The sequence below is a fragment of the Paramisgurnus dabryanus genome, chromosome 24 (genome assembly GCF_030506205.2).
Source record: "Paramisgurnus dabryanus chromosome 24, PD_genome_1.1, whole genome shotgun sequence".
NCBI classification, from domain to species: Eukaryota; Metazoa; Chordata; class Actinopteri; order Cypriniformes; family Cobitidae; genus Paramisgurnus; species Paramisgurnus dabryanus.
This window is the reverse complement of record NC_133360.1, coordinates 23,868,684-23,883,006: the sequence shown is the minus strand read 5'-3', so window position 1 is coordinate 23,883,006 and position 14,323 is coordinate 23,868,684. Positions and strand designations below refer to the sequence as shown.

Below are 14,323 nucleotides of genomic sequence, written 5' to 3'. Positions count from 1 at the left end.
GTTTGCGAAATTTACATTGAGGAAAATGAAACTTTACCAATATAATACATAATCCTTCACATGTTTATTTATTCATTATATTATCCATGTAAAACAAATATCAAATGTACATATAATGAAACAAAACTACATAATTTACATAGATACCTTCCACCATAATATTTTTGTACATCGATGGCAGAAAACATGAGGTAGCTTCTAGTTGCAATGAACAAAAAGTTTACACCCATGCCTAATGAAATTTATTTGTAATATAACATGGTTATCACGCCAAACATGTCTCCAGGTAATAGATCCAAGAAATTTACACCAATAGATATGTGCTTTGCTAATATCTTCTTTAAAAAGAGAGCATATTATTTAATTTAGGGTTTTTTTGTAAAAAAAAAATGACAACAGAAAGTGCCAGCTGTATGGATGGACTAAGAAAACTAAGAGTAAGCAATACCTTTATAAATATAGGTAGCACCATTACAGGGGCACATACTTTGTGTAATACAGAAAAAAAAAAGAAATGCAATATACGTCATGAAAAGCCCCTGAAAATTCATCAGTTTTCCTACTACAAATATCAACTTAACCAAAACAAGATTTCATGAATATACTCCTTTGCTTATACAAGACTTTAAAATTATTCATATATAAAATATTGGTGTGGTGTAAATGTCCCATTTCTTGATGTTGTAAACCTTCTCTCCAAGGATGCATGTTAATTCAGCAAAGTTCAGTGAACTTAAGTGCTTCACTCAAAACTAACTATCGACAGAGAGAATACTAAAATATATTTTATTTTAAAATAAAGAATTGCATGAAAGACGTAGCATTGAGACAATTTTATGGCTGTGTTTCTTGAACTGGAGTCCTAAAGCTTGAACATTTTTCCTCTCCGAGGACTTCCGTTGTGTCTCCTGATGCCCCCTGTACACAAAAAGCAGATATATTTGGTCAAAATAATGTAGAATTAACATATACATTACATATTTATTTCAAGGAACAATTAAAAAATGAATTTTTGATGGAATAACCCTGAGGTTTAATCACATTCTTCATGCGTCTTGGCATGCGCTAATTCTTTTACATTGCTGTGACTTTATTGTCACTCCTGAGGTTTGCCATTGTTGAAATTCAACAGACACTGGACTGAAATGGTCACGAAACACGACATGATAATTAAAGGGGACATTTCACAAGACTTTATTAAGATGTCAAATAAATCTTTGCTGTCCCCAGAGTGCAAATGTGAAGTTTTAGATCAAAATATCACACAGATAATTGATTACAGCATGTTAAAATTGACACTTTGTAGGTGTGAGCAAAAATGTGGGTGTGCCCTTTAACATGCAAATGAGCTGATCTCTGCACTAAATGGCAGTGCTGTGGTTAGACAGTGCAGATTAAGGGGCGGTATTATCCCCTTATGACATCACAGGGGGAGCCAAATTTCAATGACCTATTTTTTCACATGCTTGCAAAGAATGGTTTACCAAAACTAAGTTACTGGGTTGATCTTATTCACATTTTCTAGGTTGATACAAGCACTGGGGACCCAAACATGGAAAAAGTCAGATTTTCATGATATGTCCCATTTAAAGGCTAAGTGTAGATGCTAAGAAGTAACATCTTCATGCTCACTACATTTTTACAATGTAATGAATATTGCAAATGAACATGCCCTATTGACAACAAACACCTGCAATACTGCGTTCACACCAGCCGCGGTAAAGGCGTCAAGCGCGAGAGATTTCAATGTTAAAGGGGCAATAAGTAGGATTTTAAGTGTTTTATTAATCAAAATCAATGTCTTTATTCATAAATATGTCCTCGTTGGTGTCAAATGACCTCTGCCAGTGATCTGACTTTTCTTAGTACGCTTAGAATTTCTTCTCTTTACTTACATTGAACGGGTAAGTCCAAGGAGGCATCCATATCGTTCTGCCGTATTGATAAACTATAATAGCAGAGAGGGACAAAAAGCACTAGCCTACCAACGCGTTTCCACAACGCGTTTTAATTCAGAACAGTAGTTGCAACACGCATTTGGAAAGGGGAGGAGCTAGTAAGCACTGTTCGTTTGAATGCAAAATACAACTCCACCACTAGATGGGGGTATATCCTACTGATTGCCCCTTTAAGTCAATGTGAAGACGCATTGACGCGTGTCTGGAGGTCTCGTGTTGCGAATGAGCTTTTTAGCACGGCGTGGTAGAGGCGATTCCGCCTTAATTTGCACATCTAGTTCGCGCAAATTGAGCTTTGCCGCGGCAAATGCGCGAGTTGAAAAATTTGAACTTTGGCGGAAAAAACCCGCCACGTTTACCAATCAGGAGTTTGCTCTAGTAGTGACGTGATTAGAGGAAGCGAGTGGAGTCGCAGAAGCCCATCCCATGATGCGAATTTCACGCGCGAATGAAGCGAGTAAACTCAAAAAAAAAACTAGACGCAATAGACGCGAATTTGACGCCTCAAACACAGCTGGTGTAACCCACGGTAACAATTCTGTAACAGTAACATAGAAAAAAAATCACAATGCACGCAGACTCTTAAATACCATGATTATTAGCCGTGTAATTAGCTATTGACAATGAAGTGAAGGCAGGCATTTGATTTGCTTACAGTAAAAACTTGCAGGTTGATGTTATTTCGAGCAGCCCACATCCTTTTACTGAACGTAAAGTGCTGCAGTGTTTGAATTAAAGGGAAACATTTTTTTAATATTACTCTTTTTTTTAATACCAGACAGAGTAATGCTACGAATGACATTATTATTATAAAGGGAGAGTTAAACTATAAAAGTAATTTTGTCAACACTTACCTTTATGTCGTTCCAACCTGCCTGACAATGAAGGTTAGAAAGAAAGTTCACGCAGCTCCTTTCTATACAATAACAAATTATAGGTATGGAATGACATGACAAAAGCGTAAAATGTGACCCTACCTGTGAAAACCCAGCTAGTGTCAATATTTTTGTGATTAGCTGTTTTCTATATAAATCATCCTACATGCACGTAAGAACATTTTGTAAAAATGTGGGCTGTCAAAAGATTAATCGCGATTAATCGCATCCAAAATAATATTTTGTATTTACATAACACATATGTGTGTGCTTTAAATACTTTATATACATTTATATAATTTTATATATATAAATATCAATATTTTATATATAAATATAACCAATTTTCTTTGATTGGGTGTGTTTTTATATATAAATAATAATTATACACCTTACACACACATATGTTATTTGTATTTAAATGTTTTAAATATTGACTAAGGTCAAGGTGAACCCAAATTTTGATGCTTCAAATCTTATAAACAGATTATAATATTTCACAGACAGGGGTCACATATAGGGATGCACCGTTACCACTTTTTTGGAATACGAGTACGAGTACTTGCATTTCAGTACTTGCCGATACCGAGTACTTAATAAAAAAACATGATTTAAATTTACAGGTAACAGCTTTAGTCATATAATTTAACAAAAAACAAAGGACTAGTTTTCCAGTTTGTTGTAAACTCTGCCTCTTTGGACAACACAAGAGGCATTAACCCCTTACACGCCGCTCAAACATAGACATTTCTTAGACCGTGGTATCGATTCCAGGTATCGGGGGACTTTTAACGAGTACGAGTACTTTAGAAAATGTGGTATCTAGGCCGGTATCGGTGCATCCCTAGTCACATATTTCCATTTTTTGGGTGAACTAACTCTTTAAGAGATCCAATACTCACATCATTCCCTTGTTCAGCACCCAAGGTCTTTACATCTATTTGTTGAGACGGCTCATTGCTTATGGGTTCATTCTCACTTTTGTCCTGAGTCTGAGCGTCTTTCTGCTCTTTGTCTTTACTAGACGCGCTATTCTCCTTTTCTTCCTCTTTTAGGACTTCCTTCACTTTAGGTTCTCCAACTCCCTCGATCTCAGGACCCGGCTCCTGTGTTCCCTGTTGAAAATCAATGTTGTCCTCACCAGAGGCGCTACCTACAAAGCGCAGATTCTCGACCCGAACAGTTTGCGCCTCTCCGGGCCTGGCATTAAATCGATGTCGGAGGACCATGCTGCTTTGATCGTCCCTTTCTCTTGGCTGAACGGTATACATATCTGCATTGGCATTCCGACCCCTAAATCCCTGGTTAACGAGGTTTCCTGCTTGATTGATCCTGTTGCCCTCCTGGGGCAGTTGTAGTGGCAGTGGTGCATCTCCACCTGCCCAGTGTCCGTGCTCTCTTAATTGAGGAGCTGGCTGATGTGCTACCGCAGGAGGCGGCGGGTCATGACGTCCACCAAGCCGGGGCCAAGGTAATGCATGTTGTATAGCCGCATGAGCACTTCCGTACACGAAAAGCTGAGGAAGGGAAGAAATAACATGAGTATGCTTTTACCTAAAGTATCTTAAAATAATTTTCATTGACTCTTACAAGGATGGCTGCCCCGATCAAAAGCAGCACAGGTATCTGGAGAGTGACTGGCAGATCTTTCAGCAAAGCTATGAGGAACTCGCTGATGCCCTGACCGATGTGCTTCAGTGGATCTGTGATGAAGTTGGTTATGGTGACTGTGATAGCCTGTTAAAAAAACAAAATATTTATACATACATATGTGGCCAAAAATATTGGCACCCTTGGTAAATATGAGAAAAAGAGGTCAATTTCTCATTTGACATCTGTGGCCACTGGGTAGCATTTTTGCACACATTTGATGCTGGGAGAATGAAAGGGACATGTTTTTAAATTGACCAAATTAAATTTGTTGATGTATCTTTCAGGCTATATGGACACAGGGTGGACATATAATTACTCGACATGTTTAATCTGAGTGATTTCTTAAGATATTTACGCCTGTCGGCTGTGTACGAACATTGCTTTGTTCCGCTATTTTGTATGGAAGTCTATGGGAAGTCTAGTTTGGTTTCCCCAAAAAAGGGGCGGCGACGAAATTGAGTCAAGTTCCAAGTCCCATATCCTCACTAAGATAAATGTTTTTGTATTTTCCTTGCTCAGAGTTGCTCTCAGAAGTCCTGGACTTCTTGGAATAAATGGCGCCATGGATTATATCAAATACCAAAAGATAAAAAAAGTCAAAACCTGAAATCTTATAATGGGTTGTGGTTAAATCTTCCATCAAGAAATTTGTTCCAAAAAAAAAAAACATCAAAATCAACAACAAAAAAATGGTTCACTAAGCACAAAAACAAAGGTTCTACCACAGCCATCCCAGTTCCTTGACCTGAACCATATAAAAAAAATGACTGGAGCGAACTGAAGAGGAGAGAAAAGCAACATATGAAGAGTCTGGAGATATTCTGTATGGAGGAAAATTCTAAAATCACTTGTCATGAATTCATCAACTTCATCAGAAATTATAATACAAGACACAGAGCTGTTATCCTTGCAAAGTAGTGGAACAAAATTTTGGCCAACATGAAAAAACATTTTTATGATGTGACTCCCCCCACTTTCTTTATCAATGAAACAATGATTTTTTTTTAATTAACCCTTAATCAGTGTTTAAAAAGGTTTTTTTTTAGCATTTTTAGGGGTATGATAGACCATAGGGACTCATATAATTTTCACTTAATTTTTCTTGATGCTTCAACTTTTCCTCACAACTTTATAATATATATTTTGTAAACATTAAACATTCGGAAATACGTAAAAAAATCTGTATTTTGTGTGTGTGTGTGAGATGGAAAGTTTGTTCCACTTTTTATTTATGCTCCAGGGCCAGACCTTAGTGTATATGTAGAAATTTTCAGATTTATAATGGATTTAATTTTATTTGACAAACAAAATGAAAAAAAAAATGTGGGGTCATTTTCTCCTTAAACGGGGTCATAAGTGAAAATGAAATGAGTCCCTATATAGACCTCTATTGGATATATGTGGTCATTGCACTTTCTATCTTTAATTATAATTACTAAAGTTTTTCCACAAACTACCAGATGTCAGTATTCTATCCCTAACACATAGAGCAATGTCCAAAAACTATTTAGATTTAATTAAGATTGACATTTAAATGATTTTTTCTTTTTAAAAAAAATCATCTTTCTTTCCAATTTATGGCCTAGTTAAGTAATTGTGCAGTAAATTTCCACAAAACACAGCATAAATGTATTGTTGATAAGTAAATTAAAAAAATTATATATAGTTTTCCATATAAAAAATTTATATTTCCTTGTATGTATTAGGGATGCACCGTTAGAATTTTTTGGGCCGATACCGATTTAAACAGACAACTTCTGGCCGATACCGATATTAAACACCTGTATACAATACTATACAGTTGGTCTATTAGCTAGTTTATTTCTGCAACAAATTATTTTTACTGAACATGGATTTGATCTGATTAACATTCAACTGACCAACATAATAAGAGAGACACAAATTAAGCTAAAACAAATATATTAAGACCGCATGACAACCTTCAAAGATGGTTTTTGCTATTCAGCATTTATTTTATTAACAACATGAACTAATTTTTTTTACATATAATGGATTTCTTTATGCAGTTAATTAATAAACAATCAGTATCGGCCTTTCTCGTGCTATTGCCGATGGTTTCAAATTCATAAAAAAATCGGCCGATAAATATCGGCGGCCGATACATCGGTGCATCACTAGTATGTATGCAGTCGCTCTTTAAAAGTTTGGGGTCTATCATAAAAAGTTTTTTGTGCATGTTTAGATAGATTATTTAGGAAATATCACAGAGTTTCATGCCCCTGAGATGAAGGTAACACTTCAAAAAAAATTAAGGAAAAGTCCACTGGTGTCCCCTGATTAAGGGTTAAAGCTCAAAAGGAGAAACATCATAGATTTATTTTCACAGATTTCTTTGCTCATATTTACCAAGGGTGCCAATAGTTTTGTCCACCGCTGTACATGTGCATTTTCAATATGTCTCAAGCTTTAGAAACAAACCTTTGTTGGGGGTACAAGTAAGATAGGGTTCACAAGCAGCACCTCGTAGTATTGTTTGCAAGGATCATCTTGAAGTGTCCATGTACGTCTATACCACTCTGAACAAACAGAAGAAAAATTCAAAGACTGAGATTTGATGATAATAATTGTTTTTGTGTAAAGTATAGTTTTGTGTCGACTTGTTATAAATGTACACTTGTTTATGCATGTGTGCACTACTAACGCCATGCTCTACCACTGAGCTACAGGAGTAATAACGTTTGCATTCCTGTAGAAAATAATAGTCTTTTGTATGCCTTTGCAATTAAAAAGGAATGCGGAGAAGGCAAAGTGAACGCAAAACTATTGCTATCTGTCCCTTAAGGGAGCTTTATACGAATTACATCTCACCTGACAAACTGTCCTTCCAGTCCATTTGTTTCAGCCCAGTACATTTCTCATTGAAGTTCTCCACCTTCACGGTGTTCTTCTGGTGCTCTGCAAATGCAAGCTAGCCAAGAAGAAATTAACAAATTTCTTTAGCTGTTGTTTGTTGAGCAAAGCAGATCCACCCCATTGCCATGCATTTATTAAAATGCCATGGGTGGAACACATCAACAGTACAGGATTTCTTTTTAACCTCTATTATAGGTGTCACAAAAATTGTTACCATATAAAGATGAAACCAGTTCCAGATCAAGCTAATGAAAAAGCAGACGGCAAACATTCTCTTAAACTGGATGAACCAGGACACCATAGACCACATTTCAGTGCAGATAACAGCGGTGACAACAAGAACACACGATAAGATCTGTAAAAAAAAAATAGGAAGTGTTACAACGTTGCATGTAATAGTTTAGTCCACATTATATGGAAATCTGTCTGTGAAATCCAGGCAAGCATAACGAACATTATTATTTTTTTTATGTAAATCTAGTAAACAAACTAAATGTGAGCAAAAACTGACCTTCAAGACAGTATCCACCTCCACATAAAAAGTGTCCTCGAACCGCCACTTCCATTTTTCGGGATTATGATGTTTAAATTTCATCAGAACTTGACTGAGGGCGTCATCCATGGCTCCGGTGGTCCAGTCGTTGTCTTCTTTCAAAAGCTTATTGAACTCCGACACCGTTTGCTTGGACAGTTTCACCTCAGTGTCATAATGCATAACTGTATGTGCATCATTGGGCTAAACAGAAAATATTTAAAGGTTATGAAACATGTGTATAGCTAAGGAATATTAACTGAGATAGGATAGGATGGATAAACATACAAGGCCAAGTCTTGCCGCCTCTTTAAGAAGCTTGGAAAGGAAACGCTTGAATACTGGATAGCATGTTGGGTGTTGAGAGACGCCCCCCTTCTTTTTGTGTTCATCAACCTACAAGAGATAGCATTAAAAGAATTCATATAGTCTCAATAACAGGTGTCAGTTGGTAGCTGGGCTATACTTTCAATTTCCAGACTTTAGTTTCAATTTTATTACATTTATATTTATGGTAGACCTCTGCATCTGTACAATGCTTGCTTGTGGTACCTCAAAAAAACTTATAAAAGCTGTCACTGGGGCGGTACCGTTTAAAAGAATAAATCTTTACACCTAAAGTGTGCATATTCGTACCTCAAAGAACATATATTTGTACTAAATGTATACATATCTGTACCTAAATGGTTTAAATTAGGACCTTTTCATGCACCATGACAGCTTTTGTATGCAAATGTGTGCAATATTTATCACCTCTTTCTGCAACATCTCAAGTTTATTCAGGCATTCAGAGACGTCAGGAAACTGTGATGGGTCACGTGAGTCTGAATTGAACTCTCTTCTCTTGGTTGGCACGTTGTCGTAACTTGCTGGCTGTGAATTAGAAAAACAAAGTTAAAACTGGCAAGCAATATTTTCTGTTTGCTTCACAAAATACCTTTTTATGTGAACACGCGATTGTCACGCGCATCTCGTCAGAGGCGCACGATTTATCCGCGTGCAGCCCTAATGTGAAGCTGCATTGGTACTATGAAAAATGGTGAAAAGCATTATAAAAATAAATAAAACTCTCACCTCTGTTGGCTTTCTCATGCGCTTTGCTGTTGGGTCATAATTTAGCATGTCATAAGGATCAATCCACTCATCGTCGTTATTCCCATTTGCGTAGGCAATGACAAAAAGTAACGTTACGCAAAAAACTATCAGACTACAAAATACAGTCGACGAAGAGCTAGATACATTCATGATTAATAACTTTTAGTGATCAAACACCAGCTGTCTAAACCGTTTCGATCTTACTTCCAACACGCAATTTGCTGTGCAAACGTGTTCATATTCTATAACACCATAAACAGTATTAAGTTAGCATGCTAAACAATAAAAATGTCCTTTTGTGAAAATCGATCGTTAACTACGACCAAACATATTCGTTTAAAAATATAAGTGCAGTGAAAGTGAAAGCAATGCGATTTTCTTCTTCGCCTCTCGTTTCTTCTTCTGATGTTTTATGGCGGTTGGCAAACCAACTACTGGCGCACTACCGCCACCTACTGAACTGGAGTGTGGCGCACAAAAATGCAAGACAAAGAACCGATTACAGTTAACCTTGGTTTTACATCCTCTACCCAATAAAGTGCTACCATAATGGCAATTAATTCTACTGTATACAGACACATCATCGGATATTCATTTGCTGATATTGCTTTGAAATATGGGGATATATAGCCTACTGCATACCCAATGCGAGGACATTTTATATTAAGAATTAAGTTCTAAGTTTGCACAGAAAACACTTAATATAGTTCACCCAAAATTTAAAATTCTGTCATTATTTTCTCATCCTCATGTTCTAAGCCTGTATGAATTTATTTTTGTCTGATGAACACAAAAGAAGATATTTCGATAAATGATTGTAAGCACATTGACTTCCATAGTAGGAAAACAAACATTATGGAATTATACAATCTCAATCTTTAATGTCTTACTTTATAAAATAAATAAAAATTCATATCACAGCTAAGGGAGAAGAATGAGTTTGACACTTTTTCATTGTAGTCTCAGATTGGTTCTCTAATTCATTTTGATGTTGGCACTGAGGCAGTTCACTTTCAAGAAGTACATTAACTTTGGCAACCTACATGGCAACAAGTGCTGACATTGACAAGTGTAGTAGCCTAAACAATTAAATTTGGGTATAAATTGAGAAAATAAAAAATATATAATTTATGCTGCCATGCAGCCGAAAGAGTCACAGTAAACACAAGAAGAATAACATTGGACATTTGAATATTAATTGTTACAAGTTTTGTTATAGACTTTAGATGTTACAGTTTATGCTACACTGACACAAGACAAGTTAAATGATGAATTAATACAGTTGTTTTTAAAATGTCACTGTATGTGACATCACTGCATCAATGATGAGAGATTTTTAATAGGTGATGATGTCATAAAGAGAGTTGTGACATCACTTCCAGAAGTTCAGCTGATCACAGACATGTGCACCACTTGAGTCTAACAATGACAAACACATAGAAAGAGATGATGTTATAAAATCTGAGCATTAGTTTATTGTATTACAGAAGATTCTCTATATACAGAATTTCTCACATCTTCATGTTTGTCATCAGTTCTGTTTTTAGATTTTAATTTGTTCATGCTGATGAAAAACCTGTAGGATCAAAATTCACACTCTATAATTCAAAGTCTTCAAATCTGAATTCATATCAAAATATCCACAGTGTGTTGTGCAGTTTTGAATTTTACTTAATATTTTTCTTACCACATCCACAGAGCTCCTAAAATGAGAAACTGAGGCAGAAACACCAGCAGAGGGACTGTGTGATGACCAAACACCGAAAATGTTTGGATTGAGTGCATTGTTCCTGAAGAAAAAACACAAATTTAGTAATACTGAAAGAAGCTCAGTGATAATGTAATAGCTGTAAATAAATCAGAATCAAGAACTGATCTATTTTATCATTGCGTATTAAAGTCAGATGTATGATGAGATGTTGTGTTACCTCTTACAGTACATGAATACTCTTGTAGCTCCTCACTGTTGATTGAGTTCAGGTACAGCTTGTTTAATAATCTCAATCCATCTGTTACCTGTTGTCCATTCTTATACCAGATGTAAGTATGATTGTTATCCAGAGTGCATTTGGTTGAACAGCTTAATATCACTTTTTCTCCATCTATCACAGGGTTTGGGCTGCTTATCACCTGTGTACCTGAGATTTCAGAGAACAGAATTTACATGAAATACTTTTCATACTTTTGAAAAAGCTCAACTGGTAAAGTGTAATGATGTAAGCAGCGAAAAGGTCATGCAAACAACAACTGATTTAAACTGGTATACTCCAACCACATTTTAAATAATTTTAAATAAAAGCATCTGAATGTACAAAAAGAGCATACATGTAAATGAAAGCTTTTCTTAAGTCTGAAGTGAACACATTCAAAGAGGAAATGCAGGAATGAGTGTCCTAATCTCTTGAGCAACTTGACTGACTTAGGAAATTTTACCGGAAACCGCTCACTTACAGGAAAAGACAAAAACAAACAAAACAAGTTTTTACCCGTTTTCATTTTAATACTGGGTTAGACTGGTAAGCGCTGAACTGGAGCTACTGATAGTCATGCAATTTACCTGCCAAATTTCTACAGCAAGATACACATCACAGCATCATACAGTACATAAAACACATCATACGCTGCTCTTTCAGTAGGGACAACCACAAAGACAAGTGTAAAATTCACAACATACACATCATAAGTTCAAAAGAGATGAAATTTCAAGTGTATAGCTCAAATGGTTGGCAATATTCGACTTTATTAGTTTCAAAATGAAATCTATTCATTGTTTAACACAGAGAGAAAACTAAAATCAGTGGGGTTTGTTTGCTGACTCCCAGTCAGTAGCATAAATAATCAGTGAATGCAGCTTTACAGAGAGTTTATTATGAGCAGTTACCTGTAACAGTAAGAATGACTTCAGGAAAACCAGAAAATTCTTTTGATGTGTTAGTGATGATACTGAATCCATATTCACCAGAGTCACTCGTGTTGACGTCTTTGATTCTCAGTGTGTTTCCAACAAACTCCACACGGTTGGCAAACTGATGATCCTCACGCAGATCCCAAATTTTCCCTGAATACCAGTATGTTTTCTCTACTGTATCTCCAGTGGGATGTGAGTATGAAGAGTGAATATCTACTGTTGATCCCACTAAAGCACAAACTCTTGTAGAGGTGTAAGTCACACCCCAACAGCCACTGTTAGAAAGACCTGAAAGAGTCAAAAATCATGGCTGTAAAATTTACAATCAATATTAAAAATCTCTATTTCCATTTGAAATTTTGGTTCTGCAAATGCCAGACTCACACACAGAAGAGGACTGAATGTTATAATAAAAATGATGGCAGTAATAGCTGTCAGTGTTTCCACTAGATGACACAAATATGGATTTTGAAGTGTTAAATGGTCGTCCATTCTTGTACCAGTAGTACTTTTCAGATATGAGATTGCAGGAAGAATCACAAATCAGTTTTACTTCATCTGTAGATTCAGGATTCATCATCACCTGTAAAACTGATTAAGTAAAACATTAAATGACAAATTAAGACAATTGAACTCCTGATGAGAATGTAAATGTACCTGCGACTGATAGATTGACTGTGACTGAGCTGAGATGTTTAACTCCATCCTTCATAATGAACATGAGCTGATATTCTCCACTGTCTTTCTCTCTCACATCTGATATTGTGAGATTTGATCCAGTCTTTGTAATCCGCTGATTCACTCGTCCTGAGTAATCTGAATCTAAAGTCAAATCTTCAGGTTCATCTTTGTTTCTCCAGAATGTTTTCTGTTTCTGGCTAACCCAGAATCCGGATGTGATGTTAATGTTTGAGTAAGTGCATTTCAGTATCACCGTTGTCCCTTTTGGAGCACAAATATTCTGTTTATTACAGGTCACAGGGATGCTGTCCCATGTTAGCGACCCTGAAAAACATTTGAAATATGTATCCTGTTGTAAATGTGGAACAACCATGGACACTGAGGAGAGATTAAGACAGTCCAATAGACCATCTAGACAGTGTTCAAATCCACATAACCCAAGTTCATTTGACTAAAATCTGACATACAGTAGGCTACTTGACCAAATGTTTAACATATGTACTAATCATATTTTTATTAAATCATCAAAACAAAAAATGAGCACATTATTGCATGAGTAACTGCATCTGTGCTGCGCCTGAATTTTTTTAAGCTTTGACAATGAATCACTATAACAAAAGTCACTCAAAAAACTTTACAATATAATACAAAAAGCCTTAAAATCATGTCACAATATTGACAATCAGACATGCATGCAATTCTCTTTTTTAAGAATAACTAAAAAACAAAAGCAATAACAATAAAACTGTCGTTCACTCAATAGTGTTCATACCTTGAATGTGTAACAGCAGGATCAGAGATGAGAGTCTGAAGTTCATGATTTTAATTTCTAGAAACTCACGTCTACAATACAAGACATGAAGAAAGAACTTTTCTTATTCCTGTTTTAGCGGCTGGTAAATGTAAGCTGATCACAGTTCCTTCCTTTTTACCTATAGCACTTTCATACGACTGGTGTATTAAGTAATTTATTTCAGTAAATGGTCAGTTGGAATAGGAGCTAAATCCTGATGAATGACGAACTTCAGTTTGTCAAGCGAAATATAAAAGCTGTTTTTAACCTTTGTGATTTTTGCAACCTATTAACAAAATTAGACATTTCTCAAAGCAGTTTAAAACTCTGACTTACAAACAACAAACATAAAAGAATAGCAGAACAAGTAACAACAGATGTTGACTATATGAAGATTTCACATTGAGTACAACTTGGAAAGTTGATTCATTTTGAATTTACCTTTCCTTTTAAATTATTTTTTTTATCTCTTACAAACTTGGCAACATGGGTAAATTGTGACTTTGACTAATGTAAATGCAGTCTGGTCTCTCAGCATTAAAAAACAGCTATCTTTTTTTAAAAAAAAAAAACTCTTTCTAACTTGTGATAAGCACTTCATGCAATAGTTTTTTTTTTTTTTTTGGCTCCCTATAATAAATCCATATTGTTTCCTAATTTTTGCAAATCACTTTAAAATAAAAACGCCTGCTAAATGCCAATATGTAAATGTAGACGATGAAATTTGCATACAAACTGAGAAAGAGGATGATTTATTTGTTTGTTTTCATGCTGTATAGAGTCACAATAAACACAACACAAAAGAAAGAGGAAATACTTTATAAAGTTTTGTACATGGGTTTCAATGACCTTGAAAGCAACCGCAATGCGGATGTGGCTTGAGATTAAATTTAATATGACACACTTGCCCTAATGAAAGTTAGTTGACGTAGTAAAGTTATATACCTTTATATA

General features: G+C 35.6%; 2 protein-coding genes across 6 annotated transcripts; both read right to left on the bottom strand.

The window, feature by feature from the left end:
• Window positions 1-42: 42 nt before the first annotated feature.
• On the bottom strand, window positions 43-9,381 carry clcc1 (chloride channel CLIC-like 1). Of its 5 annotated transcripts, none has more exons than XM_073813422.1 (12): window positions 8,967-9,381; window positions 8,646-8,765; window positions 8,181-8,288; window positions 7,872-8,096; window positions 7,575-7,715; window positions 7,316-7,415; window positions 6,926-7,023; window positions 4,424-4,570; window positions 3,736-4,350; window positions 2,813-2,833; window positions 2,614-2,676; window positions 43-918 (listed from the first exon to the last, which is right to left on the bottom strand). In XM_073813422.1, exons 1-12 carry the CDS (start codon window positions 9,135-9,137, stop codon window positions 835-837), a joined length of 1,893 nt encoding a protein of 630 aa, XP_073669523.1. In that variant the 5' UTR covers window positions 9,138-9,381; the 3' UTR covers window positions 43-834. The 5 variants fall into 5 exon arrangements, 4 of the variants coding, with proteins under 4 accessions (XP_073669523.1, XP_065115626.1, XP_073669524.1 ...); XR_010529308.2 differs by having other exon boundaries at window positions 895-918; window positions 2,813-2,874; XM_065259554.1 differs by lacking the exon at window positions 2,614-2,676 and having other exon boundaries at window positions 2,813-2,874.
• Window positions 9,382-9,866: 485 nt separating this feature from the next.
• Window positions 9,867-13,487, bottom strand: LOC135741082 (uncharacterized). Its single transcript, XM_065259724.2, has 8 exons — window positions 13,349-13,487; window positions 12,553-12,900; window positions 12,280-12,486; window positions 11,869-12,183; window positions 10,916-11,125; window positions 10,675-10,777; window positions 10,503-10,563; window positions 9,867-10,406 (listed from the first exon to the last, which is right to left on the bottom strand). Exons 1-8 carry the CDS (start codon window positions 13,392-13,394, stop codon window positions 10,374-10,376), a joined length of 1,323 nt encoding a protein of 440 aa, XP_065115796.2. The 5' UTR covers window positions 13,395-13,487; the 3' UTR covers window positions 9,867-10,373.
• Between the last annotated feature and the right edge of the window lie 836 nt (window positions 13,488-14,323).

Excerpts from the sequence above, each read along its gene's own strand:
- LOC135741082 (XM_065259724.2), bottom strand. The coding sequence starts at position 13,394 with ATGAACTTCAGACTCTCATCTCTGATCCTGCTGTTACACATTCAAG. Across the intron at positions 12,901-13,348 it reads CCTGCTGTTACACATTCAAG|GGTCGCTAACATGGGACAGC; the intron begins GTATGAACACTA and ends AATGTTTTTCAG. Across the intron at positions 10,407-10,502 it reads CTGATGACAAACATGAAGAT|ACTCAAGTGGTGCACATGTC; the intron begins GTGAGAAATTCT and ends TGTCATTGTTAG.
- clcc1 (XM_073813422.1), bottom strand. The coding sequence starts at position 9,137 with ATGAATGTATCTAGCTCTTCGTCGACTGTATTTTGTAGTCTGATAGTT. Across the intron at positions 8,766-8,966 it reads GCATGAGAAAGCCAACAGAG|CCAGCAAGTTACGACAACGT; the intron begins GTGAGAGTTTTA and ends TCTAATTCACAG. Across the intron at positions 7,716-7,871 it reads AGGTGGATACTGTCTTGAAG|ATCTTATCGTGTGTTCTTGT; the intron begins GTCAGTTTTTGC and ends TTTTTTTTACAG.